The sequence below is a fragment of the Camelina sativa genome, chromosome 3 (assembly GCF_030686135.1).
Source record: "Camelina sativa cultivar CO46 ecotype springtype chromosome 3, ASM3068613v1".
Lineage (NCBI taxonomy): Eukaryota > Viridiplantae > Streptophyta > Magnoliopsida > Brassicales > Brassicaceae > Camelina > Camelina sativa.
In genome coordinates, this window is record NC_141882.1 from 12115074 (window position 1) to 12128501 (window position 13428).

The 13428-nt window shown below is 40.1% G+C and overlaps 3 protein-coding genes across 3 annotated transcripts; 1 reads left to right on the forward strand and 2 right to left on the reverse strand.

Annotated features, from left to right (window-relative positions):
• Positions 1–562: 562 nt before the first annotated feature.
• Positions 563–1252, reverse strand: LOC147946827 (uncharacterized). Its single transcript, XM_087507269.1, has 3 exons — positions 1034–1252; positions 854–931; positions 563–775 (listed from the first exon to the last, which is right to left on the reverse strand). Exons 1-3 carry the CDS (start codon positions 1250–1252, stop codon positions 563–565), a joined length of 510 nt encoding a protein of 169 aa, XP_087363395.1.
• Positions 1253–5463: 4211 nt separating this feature from the next.
• On the reverse strand, positions 5464–7101 carry LOC147946828 (uncharacterized). The gene has a single exon (XM_087507270.1). It carries the CDS (start codon positions 7099–7101, stop codon positions 5464–5466), a length of 1638 nt encoding a protein of 545 aa, XP_087363396.1.
• A 2599-nt stretch (positions 7102–9700) lies between these two features.
• LOC104776913 (OPA3-like protein) lies at positions 9701–12338 on the forward strand. The gene is made up of 4 exons (XM_010501079.2): positions 9701–10252; positions 10492–10626; positions 11251–11337; positions 11848–12338. Exons 1-4 carry the CDS (start codon positions 10124–10126, stop codon positions 12010–12012), a joined length of 516 nt encoding a protein of 171 aa, XP_010499381.1. The 5' UTR covers positions 9701–10123; the 3' UTR covers positions 12013–12338.
• The last annotated feature ends 1090 nt before the right edge of the window (positions 12339–13428 follow it).

Sequence of the window (13428 nt, forward strand, 5' to 3'; positions counted from 1 at the left end):
AGATGCGAGTGGTTGAAGATATGCACAAGTATGCTGAGGGTTTGCATTAGACTTACAGCTCCAACATCTCCCTCGTCAAGTCCCATGCCGAATGCCACAGTTGCAACAACCTTCCATAACATAAAAACATATTTGAATACTGACATCTGCTTAACTGTCAGTGGTAGTTAGGATGTGTAAATTGGACACAAAGCGTATGGAAATCAGTGAACTTGTTTTCTCACCACTCTAATCTTGTTGGAACAAAATGACTCCTGAATGCGAACACGGTCCTTCGCAGGAAGACCACTGTGACAACAACCCAAAATTTAATCATGTCAGTCTCATACTGCGCAAACACAGCCCAAAGTTGCTTAGGTTAGCATCATGCATGATACAGTAAGAAATCAAAAATGTATTTTGTTTCTAATTGAGTTGCAGTTTTGGGTTGATATGTTTGATTTCTTACTGTATCTTTTTTTTTTTGAAAATTTGTGAATTTTCATTGAAGAAAAGGATTGTAGGATACTACAATAATTGTTATACATATTAGGCCTTGCCAAAAAAATTAGAAAAACAAGGGCTAACTGAAGAATACACGAGTGCAAATATTACTCGCTATAGGTGTAAGAATGGCGTCTCTGACTTGTCTATCCAGAACCTTGAATTGCACATGTGATGGTGTGAAGTTGTTATTGTGCAGCCGGTTATTCCTTTCATTCCACAAGGTGTAAATAACAGCCTGTGAAACTATCCTCCTTAGCGTTTGAGTAGAACTAGCGTCTGAACAATCCATCTAGGCCGAAAGAGCTTCCCAAGTTTGAAACACAAAAGGTCTATAGCCTAGCCGTTTTGTAACCTCAGCCCATAATACCTCACTATAGTCACAGTGGAGGAATAGATGATCCCTAGTTTCAGGATAGAGCCCGCATATGCAACAAGATGTATCGATCTGCATTCCCCAGGTAGCCAATCTAGATCTCGTTGGGAGCCGGTTTAGATGAGTGATCTACAGAAAAAATGCATGTCTTGGGATAGCGCCTTTGTACCAAACTTGCTTTGACCACGGTACAGACCCTTGTCTGTAACGGAGAGCCTCCCAGGTTTTCTGAATATTGAGTTTGTTTGAGCGTTCACCTTCAGTTTGCCAGAGGAATGAGTCCGGTTCGTTTGTGGAAGCTGGAAGCTGCACTGTTGTTAATTGAATGTGCAGTTGCTCTGCTTGTGGCGATCGGGCTGGTCTTAGCCTCCATGACCTCTGGGAGCATGCCATGGCTACAGAATAGTGTAGAGGGATGCCAGTTTGACTTGGTCCCGTTGGCCCCAGGAAGTTGATGAGCGGTCCAAAAGGCGTCCACCAATCATGCCAAAAGCTTACCCGTTTCCCATTTCCCACCTCAGATCGTAAGAAACGACTTGCAAGGGGACGCAGCTGCAGAAGTGTTTTCCACGTCCAAGATGTCTGTTTCTTTTCATCTATCAGCCAAAAAACTCCATCTTTGATCTTATTATTCCCTAGCCATTTTGCCCAGAGCGAGTCATTGATATGTTACGGTTTTGACTCACTTTGACTCCGTTTATTTGATAGTTTTGTAGTTGTTTGAGTCCTTTTCAGGTTATAATATGAGGCTAGGAAGCTAAAAGCAAGGATTGGAACAGCAGGAGCAATCGGAGCAGAAAGGAGTTGAATTGGAGCAGAAAAGCTGATTTTAGACCCAGGAGCACATGCTCCCGATTTCCGAGCACATGCTCCCAACTCTACGGTTTCATGACAACACGTGGCAAGCATCTAGGCGCCGATTCCCTGCCTAATTCCCCTTATTTTAGGCGATCCTTGTAAAGAGAAAGAGGGAGGAGATCGATTTTTAATAGGGAGATTTGATTTGGATTCTTTCCTTATTTTTCTCTACTTGTATGCTATTTAACCTAGGGTTTTTAGGAGAGAAAATATACTCTTTTCTTTTGGTTTTGAGCGACGTTTTTGTGAGAGGAAGAGGAGCGGCTACTTTGTGAAGCAATCTCTGAACCCTTTTTATTTTGATGCTATTGAATTTCTCATCTATGTTGGCTATTCATTTCTCTATGTCTGAGTAAATTTCTTTGCTAGATTAGGGGTTTCAAAGGGGTTTCATGGGTTAGCAACAAAACACAAATAGGGCTTTATATAATCGATTGTCTTCACTATTGTTAGACTTAATGCTTAGGTTGATTTGATCACCCAATCTATGATTCTAGGTTTATCTATTCATCAAAAGTGTAATAGGTTGCTAGAAAAGACATTAGTGGGCAAATTATCCTAGACCTGCGAAAGTAGATGTGTAGGTGATTTGTGAACTTATCATTCCTGTTCTTTAATGCTTGTCTGCGATTCTGGGCTCAAACGACAGTTTAGGGTTTATGGACCGCCGAGCATGTGCTCCGGATGTCTGAGCATGTGCTCCGCGTTTCCGTATATAATCGATCAGATAGAGTTATTGATGCCACGACAGTGGATCAGTTTATATTTATGTTTGAGTTCTAGATTGGTACTTAATCTATGCCCTGAATAGTTGTTTGGTTGCTATCTCTGAAATTCCCTAGGATTACCCCCTGATCTAGTGTTTTGTTTATTGCCTTTTTATACCGTTTTAATCGCGTTACTGTTACCAAACAAACCCAACTTTGAATTGTCTTAGCTTGAAATTGAACCAATAGAACCATAGAGTAAAACTTGGTCTTCGTGGGATTCGACCCCTAAGTACTACTTCTTTGCTGTGCACTTGCAGTAGGAAAATAGGGTTTAAAACTCTGTGTATCAGTCATCTGCAGAGAAAAGCCTCCAAATCAATTTGAGACAGAGGACTTTATTCCACATTGAGAAGCAACGAAGACCCAGACCTCCTTCCTCCTTAGGTAAACATATCAATTTCCAGGCTACTTTTGCGTGAGGTTTCTTTGTAATATCCCCAAACCAAAGAAATCTAGCGCATAAGCTCTCAACTTGTCTGATGCAGGCTTTTGGTAAAATAAACGCAGAGGCCCAGAAATTTATCGTGCCATAGATAACAGTTGAGATCAGCTCCTTTCTCCCCGCATATGATAGTGCCCTGGCGGACCAACTTGTGAATCTCAAAGTAATCTTGTCAATCAGAGGCCCATAGTCTGCAACACGCAGCTTCCTGTGCATAAGTGGCAAGCCCAGATATCTGATAGGAAGTGAGCCGAAGCTGAAACCAAGGGAAGCCATCCTAGAGGTTTCAGTTTGGTTCACTCCTGCAACGAAAAGATCAGTCTTCGACTTATTCATAGAGAGTCCAGAGATATCAGCGAAACCTTGAAGTGCCCTCGTGATGTTATCCAAAGAGTCCTTTTGACCATCAAAGAAAATCAAGATGTCATCTGCGAAGGCCAGGTGGGTTACTTGAGGGTTTTCAGCGTTGGGATGATGACCAATGAGTCCTATGCTGTATGAACTGTTCAGGATTTGCGTGAAAACCTCCATAGCCAGAGTAAACAGGTAAGGAGATATGGCATCACCTTGTCGAAGCCCTTTTGCACCCTTAAAGAAACCACAGGATTCACCATTTACAGAGACTGAGAAACGAGGAGTCGTGATGCATTCAGTGATGAGTCTGACAAAATGTTCAGGAAAGTTCAGTGCCTTCAGAGTAGCGATAATGAAATCCCAGTGAACGGAGTCGAAGGCCTTTTTGAGGTCTACTTTAAGCATTCCCCTTGGAGAAATATTTTTCTGATTATACCCTTGGACCAGTTCCGTAGCTAAGAGTACATTTTCTACCAAGAGACGACCCGGGATGAAAGCGGACTGGGTGTTGGCTATGAGCTCAGACAATACCGTCTTTAACCTGTTAGCCAGCAACTTTGACACTACTTTGTATATCGTATTACAGCAGGCAATTGGTCTGAAGTCTGTCATCCGTGATGCATTTTGCGACTTCGGGATGAGAGTGAGAATGGTAGAGTTCCATTGCTTGAGGATACATCCAGAGTTGAAGCATTCCAAGACTGCAGAGATTAGAGCAGATCCAACAACTTCCCAGTTAGCCGTGAAAAATTCTACAGAGTTACCATCTGGTCCAGGAGCCTTGTTTTTCGGAAGGGAGAAAACCACTGCTTTGATCTCCTCTGGTGAAACGGGAGCAGATAGGACTTGTAATGCCTCAATAGAGCATCTCTGAGGGAGAAGCAGCTGGAGCTCCTCAACAGACAAGGGCGTTGCATTTGAACTTGATCCTAGGGTATTCTGAAAAAACTCGACAGCTAAGCTCTGGATACCAACCTTCGTGTCGACAATACGATCAGTTTCGTCAGTGAGAAAGAGGATTTGATTCTGAGCTTGTCTAGATAACACCACCCTGTGAAAAAACTTTGAATTCTTGTCGCCCTCTCAAGCCAACAAATCCTTGATTTCTGTCTTAAAAAAATCTCCTCTGCTTTTGCCAGTAGACACCAAGTTTGATGTGCTTGTTTTTCTCTTTGCATTGTTTGGTCAGAAGGATCACTTAGAAGGATTTGCTGACAGGCAAGAAGATCTTCATAAGCGTGAAGCACTTTCTTTTCCAACTCTGTGTAGTTATTTTTCCTGAATTCACTTATGACTGCCTTTAGTTCCTTCAGCATCTTCGAGAATTTCAACATTCTTGAGCAATCAAAGTTTAGTGTTGTCCACCACGTCTTGATAAGAGGTGCAAAATCAGGGTGTTGATTCAGCATGGTCAGGAATTCGAAAGGCAGGTTGATCTTCGGCTTGTTGATATCCAGAAAGAGACAACAGGGGCTGTGATCAGAGAAGCCTGGTTCACCAAAAACTCCAAGTGATTGCGGAAAAGCAGACATCCATTCGTCGTTTACCAAGATTCTGTCCAACTTCTTCGTGATCGCACCGGATTCTTGCATGTTTGACCATGTGTATGTGTTACCACAAAATGGGAGGTCAGAGAGGTATGAGTTGATCAGTGCTTGACTCATTTCTCGCATTGCTCTGGTGTAAGTATTGAAGAGTGGATTTGAATGTTCGTGGGGATGCAGGACTTGATTGAAGTCCCCAAGAACAGTCCAAGGTTTGTTCAGAAGCTCAGGTGAGGAGGCAAGTGTTTGAATTTCTGACCACAAAAGCTTCCTCTCTTCACTACTGCTCGATGACGCATATACAAGAGATACCACTATCTCCCTCTGCACAAAAGGCAACTGCACCAAACAGACTATCATCTAAAGGGATTTAGACAAAATTGTCACCTTTACCGTAGGATGCCAGATTACCCAGATCTTCCCAAGGTCTGAGTACTCATTATTATCCGCAAAAAACCAACCCGGAGCCACAGTAGAACAGACACGTTGCGTCTTCTCCGGTCTTACATGAGTTTCTATTACACCACCAAAAAGAGGTTTATGTACCTTTATCCATTTTTTAAGGCTTCTCCGCTTTACAGGGTCGTTTAGACCTCTTACATTACGACAAAAAATATCCATATAAGGGATATTGAATTAGAGGTTTAAAGGGCCTCCAGCCCTTACTCGAGAATCCTTCTTCTTCTTCAGCCGCTTGGATATGACCTTGAGGAAACGGCCAGAGTCCTCATCAGGATTGTCATCATCCCCGGAAATGGAATCATTTTCTGAAACTTCCCCCTCTTCTCTGGCCAAATTCGCACTTGGTGATAGATGAGAGAACAGGTTTGCAGTTAAGTCGACACAGAGTTTACCTTCATCAAGGTTCAACTGGGAGTCCTTTGCAATTTCCTGAGGAAGATAGTTGGTCTCCTTACTATAATGCACCTTCCTGTTACTTGTTACGCCAGCAAGAGCCTCATTTTGTCCTGGCTTGTTTAGTACGTGAGTCGATGGAGGTATTGAGGTCCCAGATATGGCTTTGTCTTTGTTTGCAGCAGAAGAAACTGCATTTACTTCGACAATAGGCAGCTGACTCTGAATGGGTGCCTTACCAGCTTGTTTGTCTTTCTTTACTCTAGGACAGGTCACCGTAGTATGCTTGACCGAGCCGCATAGGGTACACAGGGGTGGGGCACTTTTACAGCGGGATACAGTGTGACCTACTCTTTTGCAATGACTGCATAGTGATGGCAGCCATGGGCTAGATACTTGGATTCGTTTGATCTGTCCGGATTCGAACCTTGCATTAACAGCTTCTGGCAGAGGCTTGCGTGGGTCGATGACCGTGTAGACTTTAGCTACTTCTATGTTAGTTAGCTTTTCTGTGTGCGGGTGAAGACAGACCGGATGTCCAACTAGGCCTGCAATGTGTTCGAGCCCTTCTCTGTTGAAGTATTCAAGAGGAACTCCATGAAACTCAAGCCAAACCGGAACCAGGGTCAGTTCAGGCTTCTTTGGGGTGGTATCTGGGGACCACTTGGCTACGAAAATTGTCTGTCCGTCCACCTGCCAGAGACTTTGACTGAGTATTCTCCTCCGCGCATTCGGGCAAGGGACCCTAAACAGGAACGAGTGTCCTTCCATTTTTGAGACTGTAATGTCTCGACGCTGTTTGCTCCAGATCCCATTTACTATAGCATGAACTGCCCCTCGAGCAGGGGGTTCTTCGTAGAACTGTCCTAATATGAAGCTATCCCATGCCTTCTTATTCTTTTCAATGACCGAATTAGGGATAGTAACACACGCTTCACCAGATTCAAGAGTGTAAGGGGTACCTTTCTTTTCTAGCTGAATCGAGTTACCAGCAACCAAAGCCTTCCAGGGTTGGTCTTCACTAATGCGGGGAGCTCCGGGAGCTGGAACTGCCTTGGTCGAATCCGAGGCGATGACATGTTGCTCAACAACTATACCCAGATTTGCAGTCGGAGGTACAGTTACCAAAATGTTGGTCACTATAGCTTCGTTTCTTGATTTTGGGGATCTAGGGATTTCGATTGCCGCAACTTTATCCACCAGTTTGATGGATTCGCATGAACCAATTTTCTTATCCTTGGCTGACTCATTGTTGATGTCAAGCAAGTCAATTAACGGTGAACAGATGGAAGTTTCCCCAGCTGAGTTTGGAGATTCAGGCGGGGCGGATGAAGAGGATTGCAATTGAGAAGATCCAGAACGGGCGGATCCAGTGGGGATACCGCTAGGGGTTTTCTTTTTGTGTTTACTTTTGCCCATGAGGGGCGGTGAGGGCCTACGCCGAGATCGGCGCAGGTGGTTGGAAAAAGACGAGGATCGTGTTTTGGGAGAGAAAAGTCAACTCAAGAGAGAAAAGTCAACTCAGGTTGATTACTATGTTCCTCTCTTCTTCTTCATGTATCTTGTCTACATTGTAGATGATACAGTAGGAAAAAGAGGGATTTATAGACAAGATATAATGTAGATGATACAATAGGAAAAAGAGGAATTTATATGTTTAGTTGACAATTTCAAATAAGATTACTTAAAGTCCACCAATTTTACATTTCTGTCTATATTTATATTTGTCCACAATAGCAAAATCACGGATTTATATGTTGTCTACGTATTCTTAACCACGTTCCGGGAACTGCGTGATGTCATGCGCCCTTTTCAGCTCGCGAAGCTTCTCATCACGCGCCTGTCCCTTCCTCTCGTGCCGCCGTCGAACTAACGTAATTAGGAGGACAATCTAATAAAACTTATACTGCCATATTTAATCATTATGGTAGATTAAAAAAGTTTTCAACAATATGGCACATTGAAAAAGAATTACAAAAAAATACCATAAAGGGCAAAAATCCCGATTTTTTAATAAAGAAAATGACTGTGTGTGAGGAGTACAGTATTACGCCGGAGGAATATTCTCGTCATGTGAGGGATTACTGGCGTGTAGCGGCGGAATCCGATGTAAAATTCTTTCATCTTCCATATGATTTTTTTTTAATTTTGTTGCTCTTTTTCACAATTAAATTATATTCGTGGCCCTAAATTATAGGTTATAGTGATGTTGTTTGTTTATGGGATTGCTACCTAAACTGATTAGTGTGTATTTTGTTAGATCTAGGGTTATATATATATATATATATATATCGCTTTTAGGCTAGGCTAACTATGATTAATTACATTGCTGATTGATGATGGGGGTCTTCTTTAATTAGGATTTTGATATCGATGAGTATCGAGGTCCAATACCAGTTAAGGGAATGGTTTCCTACCACCGTGGACCCGAAGGTATTAAGAGCATGTCCACTGGTGTTCTATTTGCGTTGCTCAAACAATTTCTCCTCTAGAAATAAAAGAAAAACAAGAATTTATGAGCTCTTGCTCGAGCGTTATGCTTTGTTGGGCCTTCATCGTTACAATATTTTGCAGGTAATATTCATTATTCAATAACTATTCTCTCTCTCTCTCTCTCTATATATATATATATATATATATATTTGGTGCTTCATCGACATGTCCTGTGTTATACCACATCCAAGAATTTAAATTCTCTCTTTTAATTCATCTGATCTCTGTCAGGGGACAAACTTCAAGCTCGATGCCGTGCAGAAATTCATCACGACAATGAGCCTTGCGTCTTCCTACTATTTTACTCTTCTTGCACACGATCCAGCAGCTATCCCTCCATTCCAGCAAACCTTTCAGGTTAAAGTTAGATGAAATGGAGTATCTCAGTTTGGATGTGGCCGTTTCTATTGCTAGACCTAAAAAAGTAGTAGTTCAAAATCAAGATGAAGGTGACTAATAGGATGTTTCCAACTTTTTATACAACTTTTAAATTAATTATATATTTTATATTATGCAGTCTTGTTTATAATTGATTTAATTTTTTTAAAGTAACTATTTCTTAATATGAATGGAGTATAATTTTGGTGCATTTTTTTTTTTTGCTTTAAATACAAGTGATCAAGAGAGTACTATAAAATCAAATCTCACTTGCTGATTAATAATGTTGTGTCATATCGGCAGTGACCACCAAAACTGTTGATATGGCTTGCAGATATTGCAGAGTGGTCTGCCCAAGCTTCAGATTCTGAAGTAGTGATAGAAACTGAGGAAGAAGATCAGAATCCCCCGGATGAGAGACTCAATGCCAGAAGGGCACATGTCTACATTACTTTTAAGGGCTTGGCCAAGTCCCCACCGCTTGCTGATCATGAGATTGGTGACCATGTTGAACGCAAAGCTATCATTAGAAGAGTCATCAATGCGCATTCGGGATGCTTGACTCTCCAGGGTTCTTTTTGGAGTGATAAAGATGTTGAGCATCGTTCTAAGAGGCTCCGGACTGGAGGTCCAAAAAGATGTTGATCAGATATATATATATATATATATATAGATATATGTATATCTTGTGCATTTGAACTGTTGTGAATTTGTTTTGGTGTCGTGTGTGTTTTTGAATACAAGGAAGGGTTAAGTTATTAGCGTATATGTATGCGTGTGTGCATTAATCGTGGGGATGATTCAGTAGTTCTCCTTTTCCTTTCCCGTTTTGGTCCCTAGATCTGGACACTAGGCCTGCCGTTGAAAGGAGGAACCCTTTGATTCAGTTCTAACTTGTTCTGAGGGCATCAAAGGGACTACAAGTTCCCAATCTCTGAATATTTCTTCTGTGGTATGGATTCATACTCGTATGGTCAAGCACAAGTTTACACCCCTAGATGATCACATACGAGTGTTTTGGTTTGGTTGCTTCCAAACTTTATTAATAGTGTCTCTTTACATATAATAATACAACACAAAGGCTATTGGATTCTATGAGTTAAATAAAAATACTACACAACTCAGCAAATTTGTAAAAATAAAAGATGAGCTAAAATAAACATTTGTTATCAGTTATCACATACACTACTACTGTACACAAAACGGATCACGTTTTTGTTTCCGTCAAAATTGGGTCTTAATAGTTAATTCAACAAATAGAACATGCGAAAGAAGAAAAACGAAAGAGAGGGGTCCATTTCACAAATTAATTAAAGTTGTAAAAAGACGACCCAAACAAAAAAAAAGACTCAGCTTCTTCCTTCCTTCCAGTTTCTTCTTCTTCATCATCAATCCGATCTAACAAAATTCGAAAAAACCTCTGATTGATCACAATGGCGATTTCTATGCTCTTATGATCCTTCTATGCTCACCCCAGCTTAGTTCTAGATCCCTTTGCATCCCCTCTGCTCGAGTCAACTGAGATTCTCCTAAGCTTTTCTCGAGGTTTTTTCGGAAATTAAAAAAAAAAATGGTGTTGCCGTTGATGAAACTGGGCACACTCTTGGTTAAAACCATAAGTAAACCCTTGGCTAGTCAGCTCAAGCATCAAGCTAAGGTTCATCCCAAGTTTCGTCAATCTATCATCAACTTCGCTCAGGTGATTTTCTTAGAATCCCTCTGATTCTAACTCGCTTCTGATTCTAGAATCGTTTCGTTTCTTGATCTCGATTTTATAATTACGTTTTTTCTTCTTCCGTTTCGATTCTGATGATGTCTCCTAAGTATTTGGAACCTCCGGGATATATGATTTGTTAGGTTAATAGTTGTTGAAGCATTCGTTTGAACAAGTTTTGTGGATTTGGAGATTTGATGTGTTGTTGGAAAATATGTGAACAGAGGAATCATCGAATCACGACGCAAATGCAAAGAAGGATATATGGTCATGCCACTGATGTAGAGATTCGTCCCTTGGACGAGGAAAAGGCTGTTCAAGCTGCTGTTGATCTCATTGGAGAGCTCTTCCTCTTTGGGGTAACAACTCTTTTACTCACCATTCTTTGTGCAGGGACTTGTAGATGAGCATTGAATTTGGATTTACCTCCATTGATCTGTTTCTAGCTCATCAATGGTTAGTTGCATTTTCATCAATTGATAAAGGTTTATGTGAAAAAGGATTATTGTGGCCTGAGGAACTGGATCCTTTACCTGGTTAAGATATTTTGGGAAGGGGAATAAACTATACAGCTTATGTGATAGAACTCTTTTCATGGAATGACTGAGAAAGGATTTTTAACTTACTCCATCAGTTGCTTGTTGATGCCTTACAATCAGACAGTATTGTGGTTTCGTCTTTCTCTAGGTGTATGTGCATTAGTTAGTATCCAACTTTTCTTCGGACATAAAAACTTTTGTATATTCTATACAGTGTACTAAGATTAAAGGGAAATGTACCATCAGATCTATAGTATCTTGCTCTTGTTAATCTGATACTACAAACCTATGCTAATAAGTTATGTAAGGGTTTCTTAGTTTCTTCCATATATAGTTGGTGGGGTTTGGTTTAAGTGGGAGATGGTGTCAAACTCAGATATCTTGAGGGTCATTCGTCTATACAATTCTCAGTTGTTCTGTAGAACTAAAACATTGTATGAGCAGGTAGGTGGAGCCGTTGTTGTTTTTGAGGTGCAGAGAAGTTCGCGGTCAGAAGCAAGAAAAGAGGAAGCACGTAAGCAAGAACTAGAGGTGCACATGAACACTTTTTTGGAGGATGATTTTTGCTTCAATTTTCCATTTGCTGTTCAGGATTAATAGTTGGTATATATGCTGTTAGTTAGTACTTCAAATGAGAGTGGGTTGCATATTTACATGGATCAAATTAGTATCTATCGACAAGCTCGGGAAGAACTTTCAATATACAACTCGCGTAAATAGATGATTTAAGGAATTGGTCGTAGTGTTTTCAGATGCCTAACTCAAGACTTCCTAAAAGTTGCAGCCTGTAGAATTGGTTCTCATTCCTTAAAGCTTTTGCGACTTCTGTCTTATTTAAAGAAGCTTTGCCATAGACGAAAACAATTATGAATAGTCGTTTCACTGTTTGCTCCCAGTGACTTGAAATGTGCGGTAGCTAAATAATTAATAAGATTTCACTAGTTAAGAGACAGCTAACTTGTATGTTTGTTCGGAGAAATAACAATGTTGAGGTTAGATTATTGATTAGTTTAAGATGCTTTGAATCTCGTGGTTTTACAGGAGTTAAGATTGAAAGATGAAGCACTGGAAAAGCAAGTCGCGGATCTCAAGAGCAAGCTAGAGGAGCTTGAACAACTTGCTAAAGCACGCGGACTGAGCGGTGTTTTCCAGTTAAAACCACAGCCCAGTACTACAAGTAGCGGGACGGCAGCAAAACCCAATTGAAATCATCATCGTATTGATCGATCTCCCAGACTGTAACCAAAGTTGACAATACTGCCGTGATTCTTTTTCACAAGAGATAGGGGAGTGATTGATTCTCTCCTCCACATTCTTATAAATCGACCATTATAGATACATATACATGCATCGTCATCATCATCAAGAACAATCTGCTTTCTCTAACAATCAAATTAGGGTGACAAATAAAAAAAAAGTTTTGATGTTGAGGTTTTGGTGCACGTTTTTGTCTTTTAAGACCAATTGCTACATTTGAGGCAATGTTGGATAATGACGAATTCATAATGAAAGCGACCTTGACAGATGCAAAATGAGATTTTCCTCCTTCTACCTACATCATACATAATCGTTTATTATACTAGTATATATAATAAGGTCAAAACTATAGCGACAGCTAATTTGGGTTTCATGGTAAAAGGTGATCAGTTTTTCTTTTCTAAACGAGTAATAATGCATTTGTTCCTAAACGATTTCATTTTAAAGGAGAAATTAAACGAAAAGAACCTATGCTTATAGATATGTTGTTATGTTTTTTATTCCACATAAATGTTTCGGATATTTTTAATATTTAGCTTACGACTAGAATGAAATAGAATAGAAATAAAATAAAAAGTGAGAATCTCTTTTGGTGGTAGAGAAAGGGAATAATTGGTGGAAAAAAATCATTTGGACAAATGCATAGAATTCCTTAAAAGCATCTCAGTTTTTGTTCTTATGACAACGATCAAAAAGAAGAAAAGAAAAACAAAACAAGACATCATTTTTTTTTAAAACGCATGCGACTTGTAATGATGTAATAGACATATCATCCACGTTCTTTGAAAATTGTATAGTATATATCCACAACGAAAACTTGGATTTGTCAAATTGGTTTGATTGTTCTAGTGATATCTATATGAAAATGTTGATGTTAACGCCGCTATTTCATGGATAATTTATTCGGGAGATTAATGTGACATATTGCTATTGGTGAACATCATTTTGTTCTTTGAAACCCTACTTTTTTTTTTCTTTTCGAAGGGGGCACATGCTTTCTTCTACCCTTAGAACAATGGGTTCGACGTTAAAGCATCATCTAGTGGAACCGCCCTCGTCCTTCTTTTGTATTTGAGGTGGACGTTTTACACATACGATATAATCTATTATGCTGAACATACATTATTAAAAAAATGTATTTCATCAAAGGCTGGTTCAGCTGGAAACCGTATTTAATGAAAATTTAGATTAGGCAAATCAACCCAACTATAAAATATTTTTTTTGCAAACTGTCAATAACTTAGTCCGGATCTAAGTTGAAAGTGAAGTGGTGGACCAAAATCCACTTTACCAACCAAGGGATATGATGCATACCAATGTTATTTACATCACTCAAAGAAAATGTTGGAAATATGGATGTCTAAC

What these genes read in the sequence shown, in the direction of transcription:
- LOC147946827 (XM_087507269.1), bottom strand. Translation starts at nt 1,252, where the DNA reads ATGGCATGCTCCCAGAGGTCATGGAGGCTAAGACCAGCCCGATCGCCA. An exon ending in CTGTACCGTGGTCAAAGCAA is followed by an intron (nt 932 to 1,033) that starts GTTTGGTACAAA and finishes TGGGGAATGCAG; the next exon opens with ATCGATACATCTTGTTGCAT. An exon ending in TCCACTGTGACTATAGTGAG is followed by an intron (nt 776 to 853) that starts GTATTATGGGCT and finishes CTTTCGGCCTAG; the next exon opens with ATGGATTGTTCAGACGCTAG.
- LOC147946828 (XM_087507270.1), bottom strand. Translation starts at nt 7,101, where the DNA reads ATGGGCAAAAGTAAACACAAAAAGAAAACCCCTAGCGGTATCCCCACT.
- LOC104776913 (XM_010501079.2), top strand. Translation starts at nt 10,124, where the DNA reads ATGGTGTTGCCGTTGATGAAACTGGGCACACTCTTGGTTAAAACCATA. An exon ending in CTATCATCAACTTCGCTCAG is followed by an intron (nt 10,253 to 10,491) that starts GTGATTTTCTTA and finishes ATATGTGAACAG; the next exon opens with AGGAATCATCGAATCACGAC. An exon ending in GAGAGCTCTTCCTCTTTGGG is followed by an intron (nt 10,627 to 11,250) that starts GTAACAACTCTT and finishes TTGTATGAGCAG; the next exon opens with GTAGGTGGAGCCGTTGTTGT.